Below are 16,438 nucleotides of genomic sequence, written 5' to 3'. Positions count from 1 at the left end.
ATGATCTCTCCATTTTCATTTGTACATTATAAGATTTCACTGTCCTTAGTGATGAGGCCGCAGTGATGAAAGACTCACTGAGGTGACTTTGAGAAATATTTTAATACAAAAAAACTATTTTACAAAATGTAAGTGGACTTTACAATGAAACTTGTGTAAATGACAGTGTTAAATGAGACCGACGTGAGGAGAGTTGACTTCACAGCTCTTTGCCTTGTCTCGTCCTCTCTCATGTCGTTTCTGCTGCTGTCCACAGTCCAACAATAAAGCAGGAGCACTGTTAAAAGACCAGCAAAGGGAGGGTATGAGGAGGATTCAGGTCAGAGTTTCTGCAGGAAGCGGAGGACCAGGTCTCTGAGCGAGGTGCGCAGCGGCTCGTTGTTGTCGCACACGATGTGTGTCCCGTCCTCCTCAAGCTGGATCAGCGTGTCCTCTGCCTGTAGGTGCAGGATGTGTCCGTCTGCCGTCTCCTCCACCTTCACCTCTGTGATCCCATGCTGCCGATGAGGACGTAAAACACACGATTAACCTTTCAATCGTAGTTTGTTGTCTTAGTTTGGCAAGATGGATGCCTGCCGGTGTTTGAACATGGACTCATAAATGCCCGTCTAAATTTTATATTTGTGTCAAGCAGAATCTATTGGAAGACAGATGGCATTTTCCCCTAAACTAAAAAAAGCTGAGGGAAAAGTGAAACAAGTTGGGGGCAGTAAAAGCTGTTACAGCGGGAGCATGCTTACACATTTAATTAAATAAAAAATGTCTTAAAGTTTTATTTCTTAAATCTGCTGTGATAAAATCCCTGCTCCCTGCTGTAAAAGACGTGGTAATCCCAGCAATGCAATGCCACAGGGAGATTGTAATGTGAGATGAGATAAGATTCAAGGCTCCACTGGGAATGCTGCAGCTGCGGGAAATGTCAGCCAATGACAAGAGGGAAAATAAAACAAATTCATTGTAACTGTTGGCTGTTGTAAAAAAAAAAATTGATATATTGTTCCCACTGATGTGTGCAGAGTACACACCTTTTTTAATGTGGCCAGGAAAGCTTCCAGGGGCACAGCTCCGCTCAGCAGGGGTTTGGGGGCCTGCACCACAGGGGGCTCCTCCATCACTCGCTTTCTCTTCTTGCTGGGGGGCGCTGGAGGGGGTTTGGGCACCGACTGGCAACGCAACGTGAAAGGGAGCTGTCAGTTGACTGCAGCCAGACCACACAAGTTCAATCATCCAAATAGATATTTTGTGGTAGAGATTCCTCAGAGCAGACAGACTCACCTGCAGAGTGTGCTTGTTGTCCTTGGAGTGAAGCACTGCAGACACAGTTGCCACGGAGATGCCAGGTTTAATCTCAGAGGGCACCAGGGAGTTTGCCAGCTTGGAATAGGGGAAGAAGACTAGAAAATTGGCCACCTGTTGTCTGACAGGAGCTTTAATATTTCCATAATGTATTTCAATCTTTAATTCTGACAAGCTTTTTATCCACCATATGTCATTGTTTCCTGAAAACACAAGAGAATTCAAAACATTCACCCGCCATCTGTTTCTGAAGGGGCTGTTTTTTTAGAATCTTTTATTCAACACCACTTTATTAATCCCTTTTAACAAGATGAGTTCAAGAAGATTGTATTCATGCGGGTGGCTGCTGTGATGTGACTCACCTCGGGAAGGATGTAGATGCGCTCGTAGCGGCGTCGGAAGGGCAGGTTGAGGACGGAGCAGCGTCTGTAGGGCATGGGAGGGGGCTGCAGCTCCAGCATCAGGTCGGAGCGGTGGGACTGGCTGAGCGGAGGCTGGGTGTACTGCTCCGGACACACCACGTGGAGGGGCTGCAGCAGGCAAACACACGGGACAGTGATCAACTCCTGTTCGCTACACTGAAAGGACGTGTGTGCTGTTACTTTTTTACTTACATTTTTCTGACGCCTTTGTAAAATATAATAATCTGTAACATGTCAGAGGTTCATCGAACAAAAGCTTCTCTCTCGCTCTGGAGGCCTTACGTCCATGCTCACTTATTTTTCTTAGCAGTTTTAGACCAAGCCTGAACTTAATCAAGGCTATTAAATGCAAAATGATGTTGTTAATCTTGGATTAAGTTAAAAGGCATGTAGAACCCAATAATGAAATCATTTCCCGATTAATGACAACCAATATTATTTGCATCTTTGAGAAAGTCAAGGGCATAAGGGCGTTCTGTTTGTTTCATGCTACAGCACATACACCGCGGTTGAACCAATGCAAAACACGTTCAAATGGATTCTTGTTTCTGTAATTTACTATCACTCTTTAATTCACTACTATACAGTAGTCCTTGCATCTAGGAAAAGACATTGTAGGATTGTTAGCACAAAGCAGGGGAACATGCTTTGGATCTATTAATAATTTAAATTAAATAATCCACTTCACCCCATCAAACAATTCATAAAACCTAATAATTTAATAACTGCACAATAATGTAACAAAAAGTCTTGACCAACAATTTAATAAATCATTACATTATCAGGTTAATTTATTTATACAGGTTACTTATTTTTTCTTATTAATTTCCTAATATTGTCATAACTGGGCAAATTTTGTAGTAGCATGCCACCAATAATGTTTTAATATTTGGGAAAAGCATTGCTTTTGAAAATGTGTCATTATTCTCAAATAAACACAGCTATAATATTATGTAATAATACAGTTGTACAGTTTTTCCATTTGTGAATATTTTACATTGTATAATATGGAATGAACTGACCGTGTAATGGAAGTTTCAGTAAATACTCAAAGAAGACGATGACGCGAGAGAGCAGGTGCACACAGGTGTCGCTGATCACATTAATTAAGGCTCCGTATGGAAACAGGTGAGAACCCTCGTCAGTGTGATAACAGACACCTGCGTTTTCCTGCCACTTCACTTCAAGATGGCTGCTGTGAACAGAGTTTCATTGGTTTCCTTCTCCTGCGTCTGACTCGCCCCCTCGTTATTTGCTCGTTGCGCATTTCACCTTTCACTAGTGTTGAGTGTAAAAACAACCCTTGAGAGCAACCATTTCTACACTACACAATCGTGATAATTTCAAGTCATTATCGTCTATTTGAAGACTCTCACTCTTCTTAAGAAAGAGAATCCCTTGATGAACTCAGTTGTAAAATCATTTCTCTTAACACTCGCTGTAGATAGGTGCTAACACTACACCGCCACATTTCTGAATGGGATTCCAACACAAAAATGCAACAACACAACATACCTGGACTTCCTTGAGCAGCTTTGAGACTTGGTGGAAGTTGAGCCGCGTGTCAATGGGACAGTAAACACACTTCATAGCCAGCGGCTGGTAGGGAGCCAGGGCATCGAGGTAGGAGAAGTCCGGCTCTGGTGACCAGAAAGAAAAGGCAAGGGGGCTTTTAGAAGCGTCGGGTTTGCTTTATGATCAAATGGTGACATCTTCTCCTCCCGTGTGTAGTTGATGACACAGCAGGGTTTGTGAGACACCTACCAGTGAAGATGATGGTGTTGAGGCTGGACTTGCCCCACAGCTCCATGAAGTGCACCACGTCCCCGAAGCGCAGAGACGGGTGGCCGGTGAAGACCACACACGGCTGCCGGAAGTCGCTGCTGAAGTCTCCGTGAATGCTGGGGTAGTGTTTCAGCTTGTTGGTTTGGATCAGCTGAAACATGGAGAACACAGGAAGTGTAACATGGAAGCCTACATCAGTGTTCCTTCTACGTTCACTCAACATGCTCTAGGCAGGAGATACAAGAGTTTCATCTAGCCATTGTTTCTCAGACTGGCAGTGCAATATGTAGTAAACTAAGCTACTAGTACTTTTGTTGGCATATATTAAATACCAACATTAATCTTCAGTCAACAGTGTCAAACACAAAGTGTTAGGTATTATCCATAGTTACTTTAGTCCAAAAAATATGGGCAAATATATTTCAAGCTCCTTATTAGACATTTTTTTAAATTAATATTTTGATAACAATGTCTTGTTTAACACAGTATTTGACTGGTTCAAGGGGTTTAATTAATGTAGGATATCATGCCCATGTAAAGGCTGATTAATCTGGAGGTGACATATCCTCCCCGGCAACCACAAAACTTGATAGAGCAGTTCATTAGGTGCTGTCACACTTACAGTACCTGACGTTGAAATGCTTCCCTCTAAGTGATGAGGTATTTTCTGGGTTTTTTTTGCAATGAAACATGCTGAAAAAGTCTTAGGACTCTCATGCTGTTGTTGCATATGAAAGGGAAATCAATATTGGATAGAAATTCTAATGCAGAGAAAGTGTCAAATCAAAATAAAAAATGAGCATTGCCAAACAGCCTCTCACCGTGGTTTCAACTGCTAATTGACTAATATTCTCTAAGCGCTGACCGTGGCTTGCAGGCACATGCCAGTGAACATTTCATCAGGATTTCCCCAAAAAATCCATTATCTCTGAAATGCAGCAGTTTTCACTTCACTGATACGAGACAGCAGCAGGACTCACCTCAGCATGAGGGAACGGAGGCTCTGGAAGATACACCTTTGATTGTTTGTTGTGACAAAGCCTGAAATGATGAAAAAAATATATTAATCATAACCCTAATCATCAAATCCCAGAATGATCCTGTGGTTGAGATCAAATAACTGTATCAAGTAATCCAAATATACGATGGTGAAGCAAAGCAGTCTAATCAGCGAGTGGGTGTGGAGAGTGGAGTTTTTGGCTGCTTTTAAATATAATATTATGATTGTGTGAATATCCAGAAACAACACGCTGCAATTCCACACATTGGCAGAAAATCTGAATCACTTAAGTAGTATGACTGCAGTCAACATGAGTGGATAATTGACCAGCAATACTGGCTTCTCTACTAATAATATAACATAATAATAATTCTTCTAATACTGAACAATAAATCAAACATCATCAAGCCCTCTTGCACTCATGGTTTCTTTCCTCCCAAAAAACTACAACACAATTTAGACAGAAAGTCTTTGTGCTCATTGATGTTTGATTTTGTCTCCATCATCATCGTATTTAGCAGATTTCCTTTTTAAACAAGTCAGTTTTTAATTAAAACAACTGCTCACCACTCGGCAAAGATCTGCGAGAACTCCAGCGAGCTGTTGGCGACGGGTGAGATGAAGTAGAAGGGCGTGGTCCCCAGGCTGGCGTTATCGATGAACTGGTACAGACACTCCAACAGGTCGTAGATCACTCCGGAGGAGTAGCACGGGACCAGCACGTTGCCTCCGGCGCGAATTGTCATAGCTACACGTAAAAACAAATGATAAACAGACGAGGCCATTACTCTGGCCAAGTTTTATAACAACAGACATTTAAACAATATGACTTTTTTTTATGTACAGACTTGGTCAATCCAGCACACTTGAACCTTACCCAGGTTACTGCAGAACTCTGCCAGCATGCCGTCTGGGTTGGCGGTTGGCATCTGGGTGAGGCCTGTCAGGATCAAAACATCACTGTTCTTCAGGGAGCTTTGGTCCATCGGCTGGGAGAAGAGGAGTGGAGATACTTTAAATATTAACCGGACCAATGAAAGAGTCATTTTGTGAAAAAAAAATCACTGCCCAGTAATATTATCATAGTTCAAGACACATTTCATCTCAGTCCCAGTCCGCTTCCTATGACAAAGATACTCAATGGTTCTCTTTCCCAGTCTGACTGGTCCCAAATGCAGATCTTATTGTTACTCTATACTGGAAATGTATATACCCTTATATATAGCTCTATTTTCAAGACAATTAATGTTCAATGTATATGTAACATATGAACTGTATTTAACTGTAAATATGTAAGTATGGGTCTGATAAGTGACAAGTATGTCAAGCTATGTAATTGCATTGAGTTATTGTGAATAATGATTTAATAAATAAGGGGTAGGATTAAATAAGTTTATACTTCTCCCTACTCCTTTTCGTGCATGTAAATTAAGGAAATCTCTTTCTCTTTTTTTCTATTTTGTTGGATATGTTTTCAACAACTTCTGGTTTTTTTTGGTTGAATTTTACACGGTCGAAATAAATAAATAAATAAATGGGAGAAAAAAATAAAATGAAATTCCTTTTAAGTGAAATTTATTTTCTATATAGCGCCCTCAAACTTCCGATGATAGAAAATAAACAAATCAGTGTCCAAAGGATGTTCTCTACTTTATGCTAACAATCCTACAATGTCTCTTATAGATGCAAAGACGACTGTTACAGTAGTGAATTAAAGAGTGATGCCAGTCAGATAGTAAATTACAGAAACAAGAATCCAGTTGATCGTGTTTTGCATTTGTTCGCAGTGTATTTGCTGTAGCATGAAACAAGCAGAACGCCCTTATGCCCTTTACTTTTTCAAAGAATTCAAATTGGTGAACACAAGCATGGTTTATAAAATAACTACTGACAAAAACTCAGATGCATGAGGAGAGTTTGATATATTTCCAATCTGGAGATCATTATAAGATCTGGCAAGATTTGTAATTTACATACACAAAGCGTCTGATTGCAGCCTCTATTGTCACACGCTTGGTTGTTAAAGGTTTTGTATGAATGCCTTGTGAAATTGCATCTAGTTGAGCATTAAGCCAGTTGACCTACCTGTGGATGTGTGGTGAGGAGGGATGAACCCGACACATAGGACACTTTCTCATGATGGGACTGAATGATCCAGTTGGAGCTGCCCAACGAATAGCCAGAACTCAGGGGGGAGACCTGAACAGCTCCAAACAACTCCTGGAGAGAAAGACATTATCGCCATGAGGAAATAAAAATGTAGAAAAACACAAAGAGGACTGATCGAGATATATTGGTACAATAAACAATCATAATCCTCTCTTTTCCCTTCGATTTTTCAGTTTCAGAGAGAGTTGCTTAGAAATAAGAAGCACACCAAGTACAACATTTACATTTTGACAGAGACTCTCACAGAATTGGATTCTATCTGTCGACTGACTGACAGCAGGGCAGGGAGTATAAAACTCTTATGTAACAGATCTAACATGTTATCGAGAGAAGTTTAAAATAAATCATGGGAGAACTCTGACCCCTCTATCCAGAGTAGAGTGTGCAGGACTAAAGAAGTTCTTACCACTTTCTGTGAATAACCCACAAGCTGCACTTTGCTGAGGGCAGAGTTCACCTCCTGCATGCTGTAGCTTCGCTTCCATGTCCACACGTCCACCGCATCCTTCAGTGGACCTGGGAGCATCCTGAAAACGACACCAGGATTTATCTGCGATAGTAACTCCCAAGTGAAATGACATTTTTCTTAATCACTTTAAATTAAAACCAAAGCAAGACAAGTTTAACAGTGAGAACATCCCATCTCTCTTAATTTGTGTGTAAGCGTATACCTACCTTTGTATTTCCTTATTTTTCCAGCAGGTGGCCGCCTGGGCTTTGGGAACTCTCTCCATGAAGTTCACCAACTCTTCCATCAATAGTCTAAGGGAAGAACAGCCAGAGGAAGCATTTTTTAAATATCTGAAACCCCCAGCTGCTGTCTTTTGGTTCAAAAACAAATAATACAGTGGTTAAGACGTCTGGTTATGAGTTCTTACCTGCCAATCTGCAGGGTGGGTTCTGTTGCGTAAACTGTCCCTGTGAAGCCTGTGTGTTCAGTGATGTAGGGCAGCGCCATCATACAGTGATAGTTTGAAATTAGGATGACATCGATAGTAGACAGATCCAGCAGTTCTTTCTGTGGTAGATATGAACGTCAATTAATTCCAGACTATAGAGTAGTAGACTGTAGAGTAGGTATTACTATATCAAGTGAACACGTATCACAACACGTATTATAATTCACATTTTAATTGTAGCTCGTGTAGGTGAAAAATAATTATAGCAATCACACTTTCTTAATCATAGTCATTATGATCATAATAACGCTTTTAATTTTGGCCTTACTGCTAAAAGCCACTAGCCAATTACTGATTTTTTTGGTTTAAATCTTGCAAACACAAATAAAACTAAAAAAGGATTGATGATTAGTACATTTTTGTCCGATATACATTAGGTGTGGTGGCTGGGATTCCTACCTCAGGGAGGCAGAACTCGGGCTGTGAGTCCACAAACACTCTTCCTGCACACTCCTTCAGCTCCTGGACAGACGGAAAGACATTTTCAAGTTTGAAGTTCAATTCACTGACAATCAAATTCATCACTAACAGCTACTCATACCTTCTCCAAGTTCACAGCTCCGTCCTTGGACACCCAGCTAGGCAGCTTGGAGAGTCTCGGGCTGCGGGGGACAAAAACATAAATATTTAGAGCGATTCCAAAATAATGGCAAGTCTGGTCGCCAATAAATGACTGAATGAATAAAGACGGCACCACTGATGCCAGCGACTCACCTGTGCACAAGAGGAAGGGGCAGGAAGTTGAGGACAGAGGTGGTGTCCAGTCCGCAGTCCAGCATGATGGTGGTGGATTTGAACTTGAGGACATTGCAAGGCAATGTAGGATGACCAGACAGACAGTACTGCAGGAGGGGGAAACACACATGCGTGGGCGAAAAGAATCTATGATTCTGCGAATAGCAGCTGTTGACATGACAACACAGTGTTTAGGTACAGGGGAGAGAAGCTGCCAGTGTGTGAGTGTGTGTGTATACATGCCTGTAGTCTCATTACAAATAAAACTATTTCACTTGATTCACACAGCATTAACCGATTGACTGCGTACACATCTTTAACAGTTTACACCAGAGACTGTTCACACAGCCTCGCTGTCAGCTGCCTTGTTAGCCCCAGTGGATGGGACAGAGATCCCTTAGCTGTCATGCTAACAGTTAGCAAGAGCTAGGTGCTTTGAACCACTTGCAACCAGCCTCTTTTTTTTACAACACGGGTTTGCTTGGCTATCCAAACATTCCATTGTGCTCCCTTCCGTCGCCCACTTTACTCACCAACTTCATTTTTTTTTTACACAAATAACGGCTGATAAATTAATTTAAGACAGTCGTGTTTGCCTCACACTGCATCCTTTCCTTCCCCTTCCACACTGTTTCTCTCTTCACTCGCTCCGACGCCTGCGCTCGACTGCCCCCTACAGAGCCGGCGGTGCAACGTCACCATTACAAAACATACAGGGTGGCCAAACGCGTCAAATATTTAAAAAAAAAAATGAAACAAATGTGTGTAACTCCACATGGGAAAAAGCAGTTTCCCCCTGTGAAATATTAAAAATGATATTGGTCAAAGCGCCGATTATTGTTGTCAACAAATGCACGTGCCTGCAGCCAGATTCGTCGGCTCTAACCAGAGCCCTGGAAACAGTTCATCCACGATACGAGGGACTTTGCTTACATTTTTAATTATGACTATATATACGTTTTGTGGCGTGTCCTTAACATATCGGGATCATTGGTTTATAAGACCACGAGTTGAGTTTAAGTTGGGGGGGAAGTTTTTGGGGGGGGGCAGCCGGAGGGGATTCGCCTGTCACAGAACGTCGCGGTGCGCTGCCCCAACTCTCTCCCTCCACCGCTCTGGGTTAGCCGCCCCTATGCTAATGGTGGCTAGCTCAACATCAACACTGACAAACCCCTCCCAAGTGATTCACACCGGTCCACTTCTCCCCACAAAGGCTCAGTAGTTACATGGTAATGTTGCGCAATTGGTGTATTAACACTGGCAGCCAGCGCTCTCCTGTATCTCCGGTAGGCCTTTGTGTGTTTTGTTAAATAGTTACAATAGTTTTGTGGGTGTTTTTGTTGCTGTGGCTAACAGGCTAACCAGGAGTTCGCTCGCATTTGAAACTCCCCGAGATCGATGTTTACTCATGGAGGCTTTGTACAGTTGTTAGTCAAGAGGATTTACAAGTGGGCCAGTACAGGTAGGGGGCGAAACGCCATATTGTGTCCCTGACAGCGCGAGTGCATTACAATGTGCCACACAGCTGTTTTCTGTGGTTGGCAGAAAACAGCTGTGTGAAGTTGTGTTGTTTTGACTTTCACAAACACGGAGCTAGAGGCAGTAAACAGTGGCGCGCGCACACGTAGGAAAAAGAGGATTTTGATGAACTGTATTCACAAATCTGCTGAAAAATACACAGCTTTAAATCAGAGATCAGTGTCATTAGTACTTTTTTTTTGGTCATGGTCAAGTCATGTTACCTCGGTCAGGACTGTCATCCTGGATCTATGGGTGATTTTTTTTGTATTTGATCAAACGCTGGTTTGTTTGTTCGATCAGACCAGAGGGGCCACACGCTCGGTTTCGTCACCATGGGCAGCACCTGCAGTAATCATCTCGGGATCCCTCCAGCCAAGGGCCCCAACGCTGTGGGATGCACCGACTTCATGATGGACCACACTGCACAGGTAGACGTTGAACCATATCCATTCTACGGTCTTCTATCTATTCTGCATGCGACAAATGAGGTTAAGAAGTGACAGGATCAGAAACGTCAGGTGACCACTTGAAGGTCATGACTTGTAAAAGCTGGACCACTTATTTCATGGACTGATCAATGTCAGGTCATTTATTCATTTGTTTTTCATTAATTTGTCCTTTATTTACCCATCGAGATACAATATCTCCTCTGCCTGGGTGGGCTGGTTAAAGACGGGCAGCAATGACGTTGAAAAGTTTCATTTGTAAAAACAAGCACCAACAGATAAAACACTTAAACACAGCAAGACTACAGAACAGAATAGACACAGAAACATACAGGAATCGATGTCATCAATGACTTATGGAGAAGGGAAAGCACATGTTAAAAGCGATGATTATTTTACATTATTTTTACTATTTACTGGTTTAAAAAAAAAAAGGGTTTCAGCTAAGATGTTTGCTAGGAAGGCTGTGTAGTCTGCAGCAATGATATGCTGATAATCAATTACACTATGACGCTCACTGGTCCCAGCTGTTAAACATGGACCAAGAATGAGTATCTGTACACACACACACACACACACACACACACAAAAGAAGAAAAAAAAAACACGTACACATATTTAGTAAACAAGATAACCGGGACGCGCCGTTCATCTTATTTCAATAGGTTGCATTTCTATCTCACAACAGGGCAGCTTCTTCAGGCTCTACTATCCTTGTCAGGAGAGCGAGAAAGCGGAAAAACCAGACTGGGTCCCATGCAGGGAGTATTTCATCGGTCTGGCAGACTTCATGAAAATCAACCGGTCTGTCAGTGAAAGGATTTTCAACTACCTCTTTGGTAATTTTTTACTTTAAGTAAAACGTTGAAAAGTTCACATTTGTTTCGTAGGAGCGTATTAATGTTTTTACTCCCTCCTAGCAGACGACGGTTTCCCTTCATTTCTCTACAATTTCAGAGCATAGAAACGTTCCCTTCATCGCGTCATTTTATTTTTGTCAAAGTCGTGTGAGCGCTGCACAGTAATTATTCTATTTTTTCAGTGAAATTGTGTTGTGCTCATGTGTTTTTTCCCTCATTTGTTAATTCCAGGTTCATTTAAGATCCCCGCCTACTGGGATGCTCCGTTCAAATCAAATGGAAAATGCCCTGTTGTCATCTTCTCCCATGGCCTGGGAGCCTTCAGGTATACAGGACATTCTTGATTCTTAAGTTCTGCTCACCTGTCGCCTGCTGTGACTGACATGTCTCTGGTGTTTTTGTTAGGACTTTGTATTCGGCGATATGTGCAGAACTGGCCTCTCAAGGCTTCATCGTGGCGTCGGTGGAACACAGGTAACTGTACTACATTTCATGAAATATTAAATCCTCTTCCAGTGTGACGTGAGTACTTTCGTTAAAGACAAAAGACGCGTGTTGCAGTACGTTCATCAGGATTAGAAATACAGTCAGATGGCAGAGCTGCACAGCAGCTATTCAATCAGATGTTGTGCTGTGAGTAACTGTGCTATAAAGAGAGTATACTGTCGTGAGTTTTTGCTTGAATATATAGGTCATGTGTCAGTCAGAGGAAATTCTATTTGGACGTTAGACAAGCAAACCGTCGCATCAGATAAACAGAACACCGCTCTGTTCTGTTTATCTGTGGAGTAACAGTGGAAATTGTGGACAGACAAAAGTACAAACCAGGTCATCACATTTCTTTTCAGTGTAGCGACAAGGTGGTCATATGGAGACGGACAAAAAGGCCACGAGTTAGCCCGTCACTCACGACGATTGAGTTAAAGCCACAGAAGGAGCACGAGGCAGTGCTGACATAAGACACAGATTTCCGCAGTGACGGTCAGAGGTCGAACCCGGTCGCTCGGCCCGTGGTGCTTCTGTCACGATGCCAAATCAGTCTTTGACCAGAAACAAGTCAAAAACAAAACACCACAATGTTTATTATGAGCTTCATCAACACAAGTACGACTCGAAGTTGGCAGCTGAACTGCTCCATGTTTGTGTGCATTAGTTTTCATGAGAGATAAAAACCTAACAACCTAAATATTAGCATGAAATAATAATGAAATTATATACATCTCTAGGGTTGCAACTGTGATTATTATTACTGTTATTAGTATTAATGATATCTGCATTCTTTTTTTTGGGCTAATCCTTTTTTCTACAAATCGTTTAAAAAAGTTTCTCGGCCGGAAATTATGTTTGTGATGTTTTCAAGTTTTTTAAAATGTTTTTTCTAAATGTTCTGTTGTTTTGATCGACTGAAGAAATTTCATTTATTGTTATAGATTAAAAAAAGAGATGTCTTGAGCCAGAGCATATTTGGCATTTTTTGCCTAAAAGAATTACAAAAAAATCACATGAAATAATGAATCCGTAATCATATATCAGCTGTTGATTAATTTGAATCGACTTATTGCTGCAGTTCTGTTCATCTCACATCGTTATTTATCTTCAGCAGTGAATTTCCAACAACATCCCGATAATAATTTTCAAAAAAAAAACCCAGCTCAACCAATGTCAAATTTAAAAATAATTCTTTTTGCCTTTTGAATAATTAGATTCTATATTTTTTGCTGCATTGCCTTTTCTCGTTCAATGCAGAGACCAGTCGGCGTCGGCTACGTTTTATTTCCGAGAGGCGCCGGAGTCGGAGAAGGCGAAGGAGAACGCACCTAAAACATCACCGTCGGCCGGAGAAAACTTGGTGAAGGAGTGGATGTACTACAGAGCTCTGCAGCACGGCGAGAGTGAATTCCCCCTCCGGAATAAACAGGTTAGGAGTGTTCTCTCCTTTTGAAATTATTATTAATATGATCTGCTTTGGGAGGTAAACCCAGTGACATCAAGTGAGTCATCATAAGTGAGTCACTGTGAAAGTGGAGGTGGAGATGTGATTCCTATTTTTCATGCTGTATCCGTTTAAGGTTAGATGAATTGCGCAACATTGACACATGTTCAAACCAAACCACAACCGCGTTTGATCAGTCTGTTTCCTATTTTTTAATTTGATCTGTTATCTTGGCATCTATCCATCTATCCGTCTCTACTGTTTTGAAATGTTTAAGTTGAATTTCCAAAGATTGGTGTGGCAATTGTCAATGTTGCCCTCCTTCCCTCTCTCAGGTGAAGCAGAGGGCAGACGAATGCATTTTGGCTCTGGAAAAACTTGCCGCGATCAACTCGGGGACGCGGGTGCGGAATGCTTTGCAAACGCAGTTCGACTGGGCGACGCTGGAGGTAACCGTTTCCCCAACATTCAGTTTTTATGTCTGGTCTTATGGAAGGTCAGAGGTTAGTAACTGGCAAAGCCACGGCGGTGCAGAAGTTTCCATTTCCATTAACAGAAACTAGTGACGTAATAAGCAGGGAGCACGTCAATGCCACAAGACCGCGGCGAAAAAAGTCTAAGAACAAAGGAAGAATACAAATTTTATATATCCATTGGAGAAAATGGAATTGGTGGAAATACTTTTAAAATCACTGAGCAGCATTTTCTGTCCTCTTGTTTTTACAGTAGATAAGATTCACTTTGTTGGAGGTTCTTCATTCATAAACTGCTGCCCTCTGACCAGGCTTAAAGTGCATGGACACAAGAAACAAAAAAAGATCAATCTAATGTAATCTAAACAAATCTAATCTAAAATTTGTTTCACCTGTATAACACCACCAGGTTCCGTCTCAAATTCTAAAACTGACAAACCCTTGGTTTAGAAAAACTGGCTAGTGACTGCTGTAAGAAAGCTTTGATAAATAATGGGACGGTAACGGAACAGAGAGGTTTGGTGAAGTGACATATCAACACAGCCACGGTCAGGATGCCACATTGGTCCTTTTGTAATTGTATTAAAGTAGCCTCTAATCAAACAACAGTGCTCTTACCTCCGATGTGATGGCCGACAGGTTTCCTACGCAGTATGGAAAAGTATGTCAGCCAGCGCAACATCCGAAGATTTTGGTTGTTGGAGCTCTTTTGGCAAAGAAGAAGATAATGCACACACTATTCCCATACATGGCATTTGTTGAAAAAATGAAAATACAGAATATCACCAGATTCATCCCTTTACCTGTGATCTGACGGCAGAACCTTAGCCGACAAGGTAACGGTTCGCGATTCAACGTCCATTTTGTGCTGATCGCTCGCTCCTCCTCTCCTCTGTTGACTTAACAGAACTCCATGGACCTGTGCAGGATAGCAGCGATGGGACACTCCTTCGGGGGAGCGACGGCCATCGAAGCTCTGTGCAAAGACGTCAGATTCAAGTACGTGGGTCAACACAGCTTTCTACCTATCAAGAGAGAAAACGCGAGAAAAATGCTGCACAGTGTAAAGGGTGGTCATCCCTTTGTTCCATCAGCCCTATGTTCCCTCATTTCTATGAACTCCCCATCAAAATTAGGCCCTATGTTAGGGAACACAGGGCTGAGGGAACATAGACACTCAGATTTAAAGTACGTGTAAAGTTGCTCAACATTGGCTTATTTTGTTAAACTGAAGGAAGGTGTAAGGTATATAAAAGAACATACTGTTTTGGTGTCAGTACCAAATCTTGTATCATATGTCACAAATAAAAATGAAACAACAGCCAATCCTGGATCTGCATAATCGAAGTAATGTGGTGTGAATTTCTTCTTTTTCATTTTGGAAACTCTTAACCGTCTGAAACCAGGTGTGCCGTAGCACTGGACACCTGGATGTTTCCTTTGGATGACGAGATCTTTCCCCGAGTGAAGCAGCCGATCTTCTTCATTAACTCGGAGAGGTTCCAGTGGGCGGGGAACATCAGCCGCATGCGGAAGCTGGACTCGGCCGTCATCCAGAGGAAAATGATCACCATCAGGTGCAAACAGACAGAACTCAAACTTGTTGTTAGAGTTGTGGGAGTCTTGTTGATTTTGTAAAAGATTGAATGTTTTCTGTGACTTAATGGTCGTCGTCTCCCTAGAGGAACGGTCCACCAGAGCTTCCCAGACTTCACCTTCCTGACGGGCAACTGGATCGGCAAACTGATGAATCTGAAGGGAGAGATCGACCCAGAGGTCGCCATGGACCTCTCCAACAAGGCGACGCTAGCCTTTTTGCAACGCCATCTAGGTAAGAGAAGTAACAAGCTCACAGTCCTCACAGATTATTGTTAATATCAGGTTTAGTGTGCATCTTTTTTTTAACTGTGCCTTGCTGACAAGTCCTTTTGGATTTTCCAGGTCTAGAGAAGAACTTTAACCAGTGGGACGCTCTGATCAACGGGGAGGATGAAAACCTCATTCCAGGCACTAATGTCACCGTGCTTCAGTCTTCCATCTGAGCCGCCGCCACCGAGGCCTCATCTACTGCAGGAGAACCTGGGACCAGCTGAAGCATCTCACCCCGTGTGTGTGGGAGTCGGTCCCAAAATGTCACGGCAGGCGTACTAGGCATTTTTAACATTTAATAACAAAAGCACTATGAAACATTCTTTAGATGTAATGGAAGAGGGAAAGCCAATCTCCACCTCGTCAGCAGGAAAGATTCGTTTTTTTTCTTGACGGATAAAAAGCAGTGTTTGTTTCACGAGGCCTGAATGTTGTGCACAAACAAATCTTCTTCTGCCGTTGGGGGGAAGAAGTCTTAAACCTTTACCAGAAGTTTTTCCGAGAGAAATATTTCTAATCAATTTAATCTTTTTGAGTGTAAATACAGCCAACTGAGGACCTCATGATTGCTGTGTAATTATGTGATAGGCGTAAAATGAGTCGTATGGGGGGAAAAGGAAGATTGAAGAATCGTATAAGCTCAGATATTTATATAAGCCAAGAAGCTGTTCAGAAACTAATTGTATCCATCCGGATTTAACAAGACAGCTAAAAGTAAATCAGTAACATAACAACACTAAAAGGCTGCATTAACAGTACTGTGCCAGAACAGTACTGTCCAATGGAATGTAACAGCCTTCTACTTTTATACAAGACTGTCTGATATAACTACATCTGTATAAAATAAAATAGAAAATAATTGTTTGGTGTCTTCTTCTGAGGTCTGCCTACACCTGTTTTTCTTCTTCTTCCCCCAAGCCAAAGAAACAATATCAATTAAAGTATTGTGAATTAAATGCTTTTATATATT

The 16,438-nt window shown here is 41.9% G+C and overlaps 2 protein-coding genes across 4 annotated transcripts; one reads left to right on the top strand and one right to left on the bottom strand.

Annotated features, from left to right (window-relative positions):
* Nucleotides 1-83: 83 nt before the first annotated feature.
* Nucleotides 84-9,050, bottom strand: ints9 (integrator complex subunit 9). Its single transcript, XM_035617992.1, has 17 exons — nucleotides 8,900-9,050; nucleotides 8,346-8,473; nucleotides 8,173-8,233; nucleotides 8,031-8,093; nucleotides 7,551-7,690; nucleotides 7,348-7,434; nucleotides 7,079-7,199; nucleotides 6,589-6,723; nucleotides 5,381-5,492; nucleotides 5,071-5,251; nucleotides 4,484-4,544; nucleotides 3,483-3,654; nucleotides 3,234-3,358; nucleotides 1,659-1,826; nucleotides 1,276-1,374; nucleotides 1,026-1,163; nucleotides 84-497 (listed from the first exon to the last, which is right to left on the bottom strand). Exons 1-17 carry the CDS (start codon nucleotides 8,906-8,908, stop codon nucleotides 321-323), a joined length of 1,977 nt encoding a protein of 658 aa, XP_035473885.1. The 5' UTR covers nucleotides 8,909-9,050; the 3' UTR covers nucleotides 84-320.
* Nucleotides 9,051-9,474: 424 nt separating this feature from the next.
* Nucleotides 9,475-16,329, top strand: pla2g7 (phospholipase A2, group VII (platelet-activating factor acetylhydrolase, plasma)). Of its 3 annotated transcripts, none has more exons than XM_035617995.2 (11): nucleotides 9,475-9,595; nucleotides 10,188-10,315; nucleotides 11,022-11,172; nucleotides 11,425-11,518; nucleotides 11,599-11,667; nucleotides 12,940-13,111; nucleotides 13,462-13,575; nucleotides 14,507-14,598; nucleotides 15,006-15,176; nucleotides 15,282-15,430; nucleotides 15,541-16,329. In XM_035617995.2, the coding sequence occupies exons 2-11, from the start codon at nucleotides 10,220-10,222 to the stop codon at nucleotides 15,639-15,641; spliced, it is 1,209 nt and encodes a 402-aa protein (XP_035473888.1). In that variant the 5' UTR covers nucleotides 9,475-9,595; nucleotides 10,188-10,219; the 3' UTR covers nucleotides 15,642-16,329. The 3 variants fall into 3 exon arrangements, with proteins under 3 accessions (XP_035473888.1, XP_035473887.1, XP_035473886.1); XM_035617994.2 differs by having other exon boundaries at nucleotides 9,484-9,652; XM_035617993.2 differs by lacking the exon at nucleotides 9,475-9,595 and adding an exon at nucleotides 9,670-9,828.
* The last annotated feature ends 109 nt before the right edge of the window (nucleotides 16,330-16,438 follow it).

Source organism: Scophthalmus maximus, chromosome 18 (genome assembly GCF_022379125.1).
Source record: "Scophthalmus maximus strain ysfricsl-2021 chromosome 18, ASM2237912v1, whole genome shotgun sequence".
Classification (NCBI taxonomy): Eukaryota; Metazoa; Chordata; class Actinopteri; order Pleuronectiformes; family Scophthalmidae; genus Scophthalmus; species Scophthalmus maximus.
This window is presented reverse-complemented; position numbering and strand designations above follow the sequence as displayed.

Bases quoted from the DNA above. Each gene is read 5' to 3' on its own strand.
- ints9 (XM_035617992.1), bottom strand. The intron at 1,827-3,233 runs GTATGTTGTGTT...TGCCTGCTGCAG, and splicing joins AGCTGCTCAAGGAAGTCCAG to CCCCTCCACGTGGTGTGTCC. The intron at 498-1,025 runs GTGTGTACTCTG...CCTCATCGGCAG, and splicing joins TCCTGGCCACATTAAAAAAG to CATGGGATCACAGAGGTGAA.
- pla2g7 (XM_035617993.2), top strand. From the start codon at position 9,765: ATGTTTACTCATGGAGGCTTTGTACAGTTGTTAGTCAAGAGGATTTAC. The intron at 13,112-13,461 runs GTTAGGAGTGTT...TCCCTCTCTCAG, and splicing joins TCCCCCTCCGGAATAAACAG to GTGAAGCAGAGGGCAGACGA. The intron at 15,431-15,540 runs GTAAGAGAAGTA...TGGATTTTCCAG, and splicing joins CTTTTTGCAACGCCATCTAG to GTCTAGAGAAGAACTTTAAC.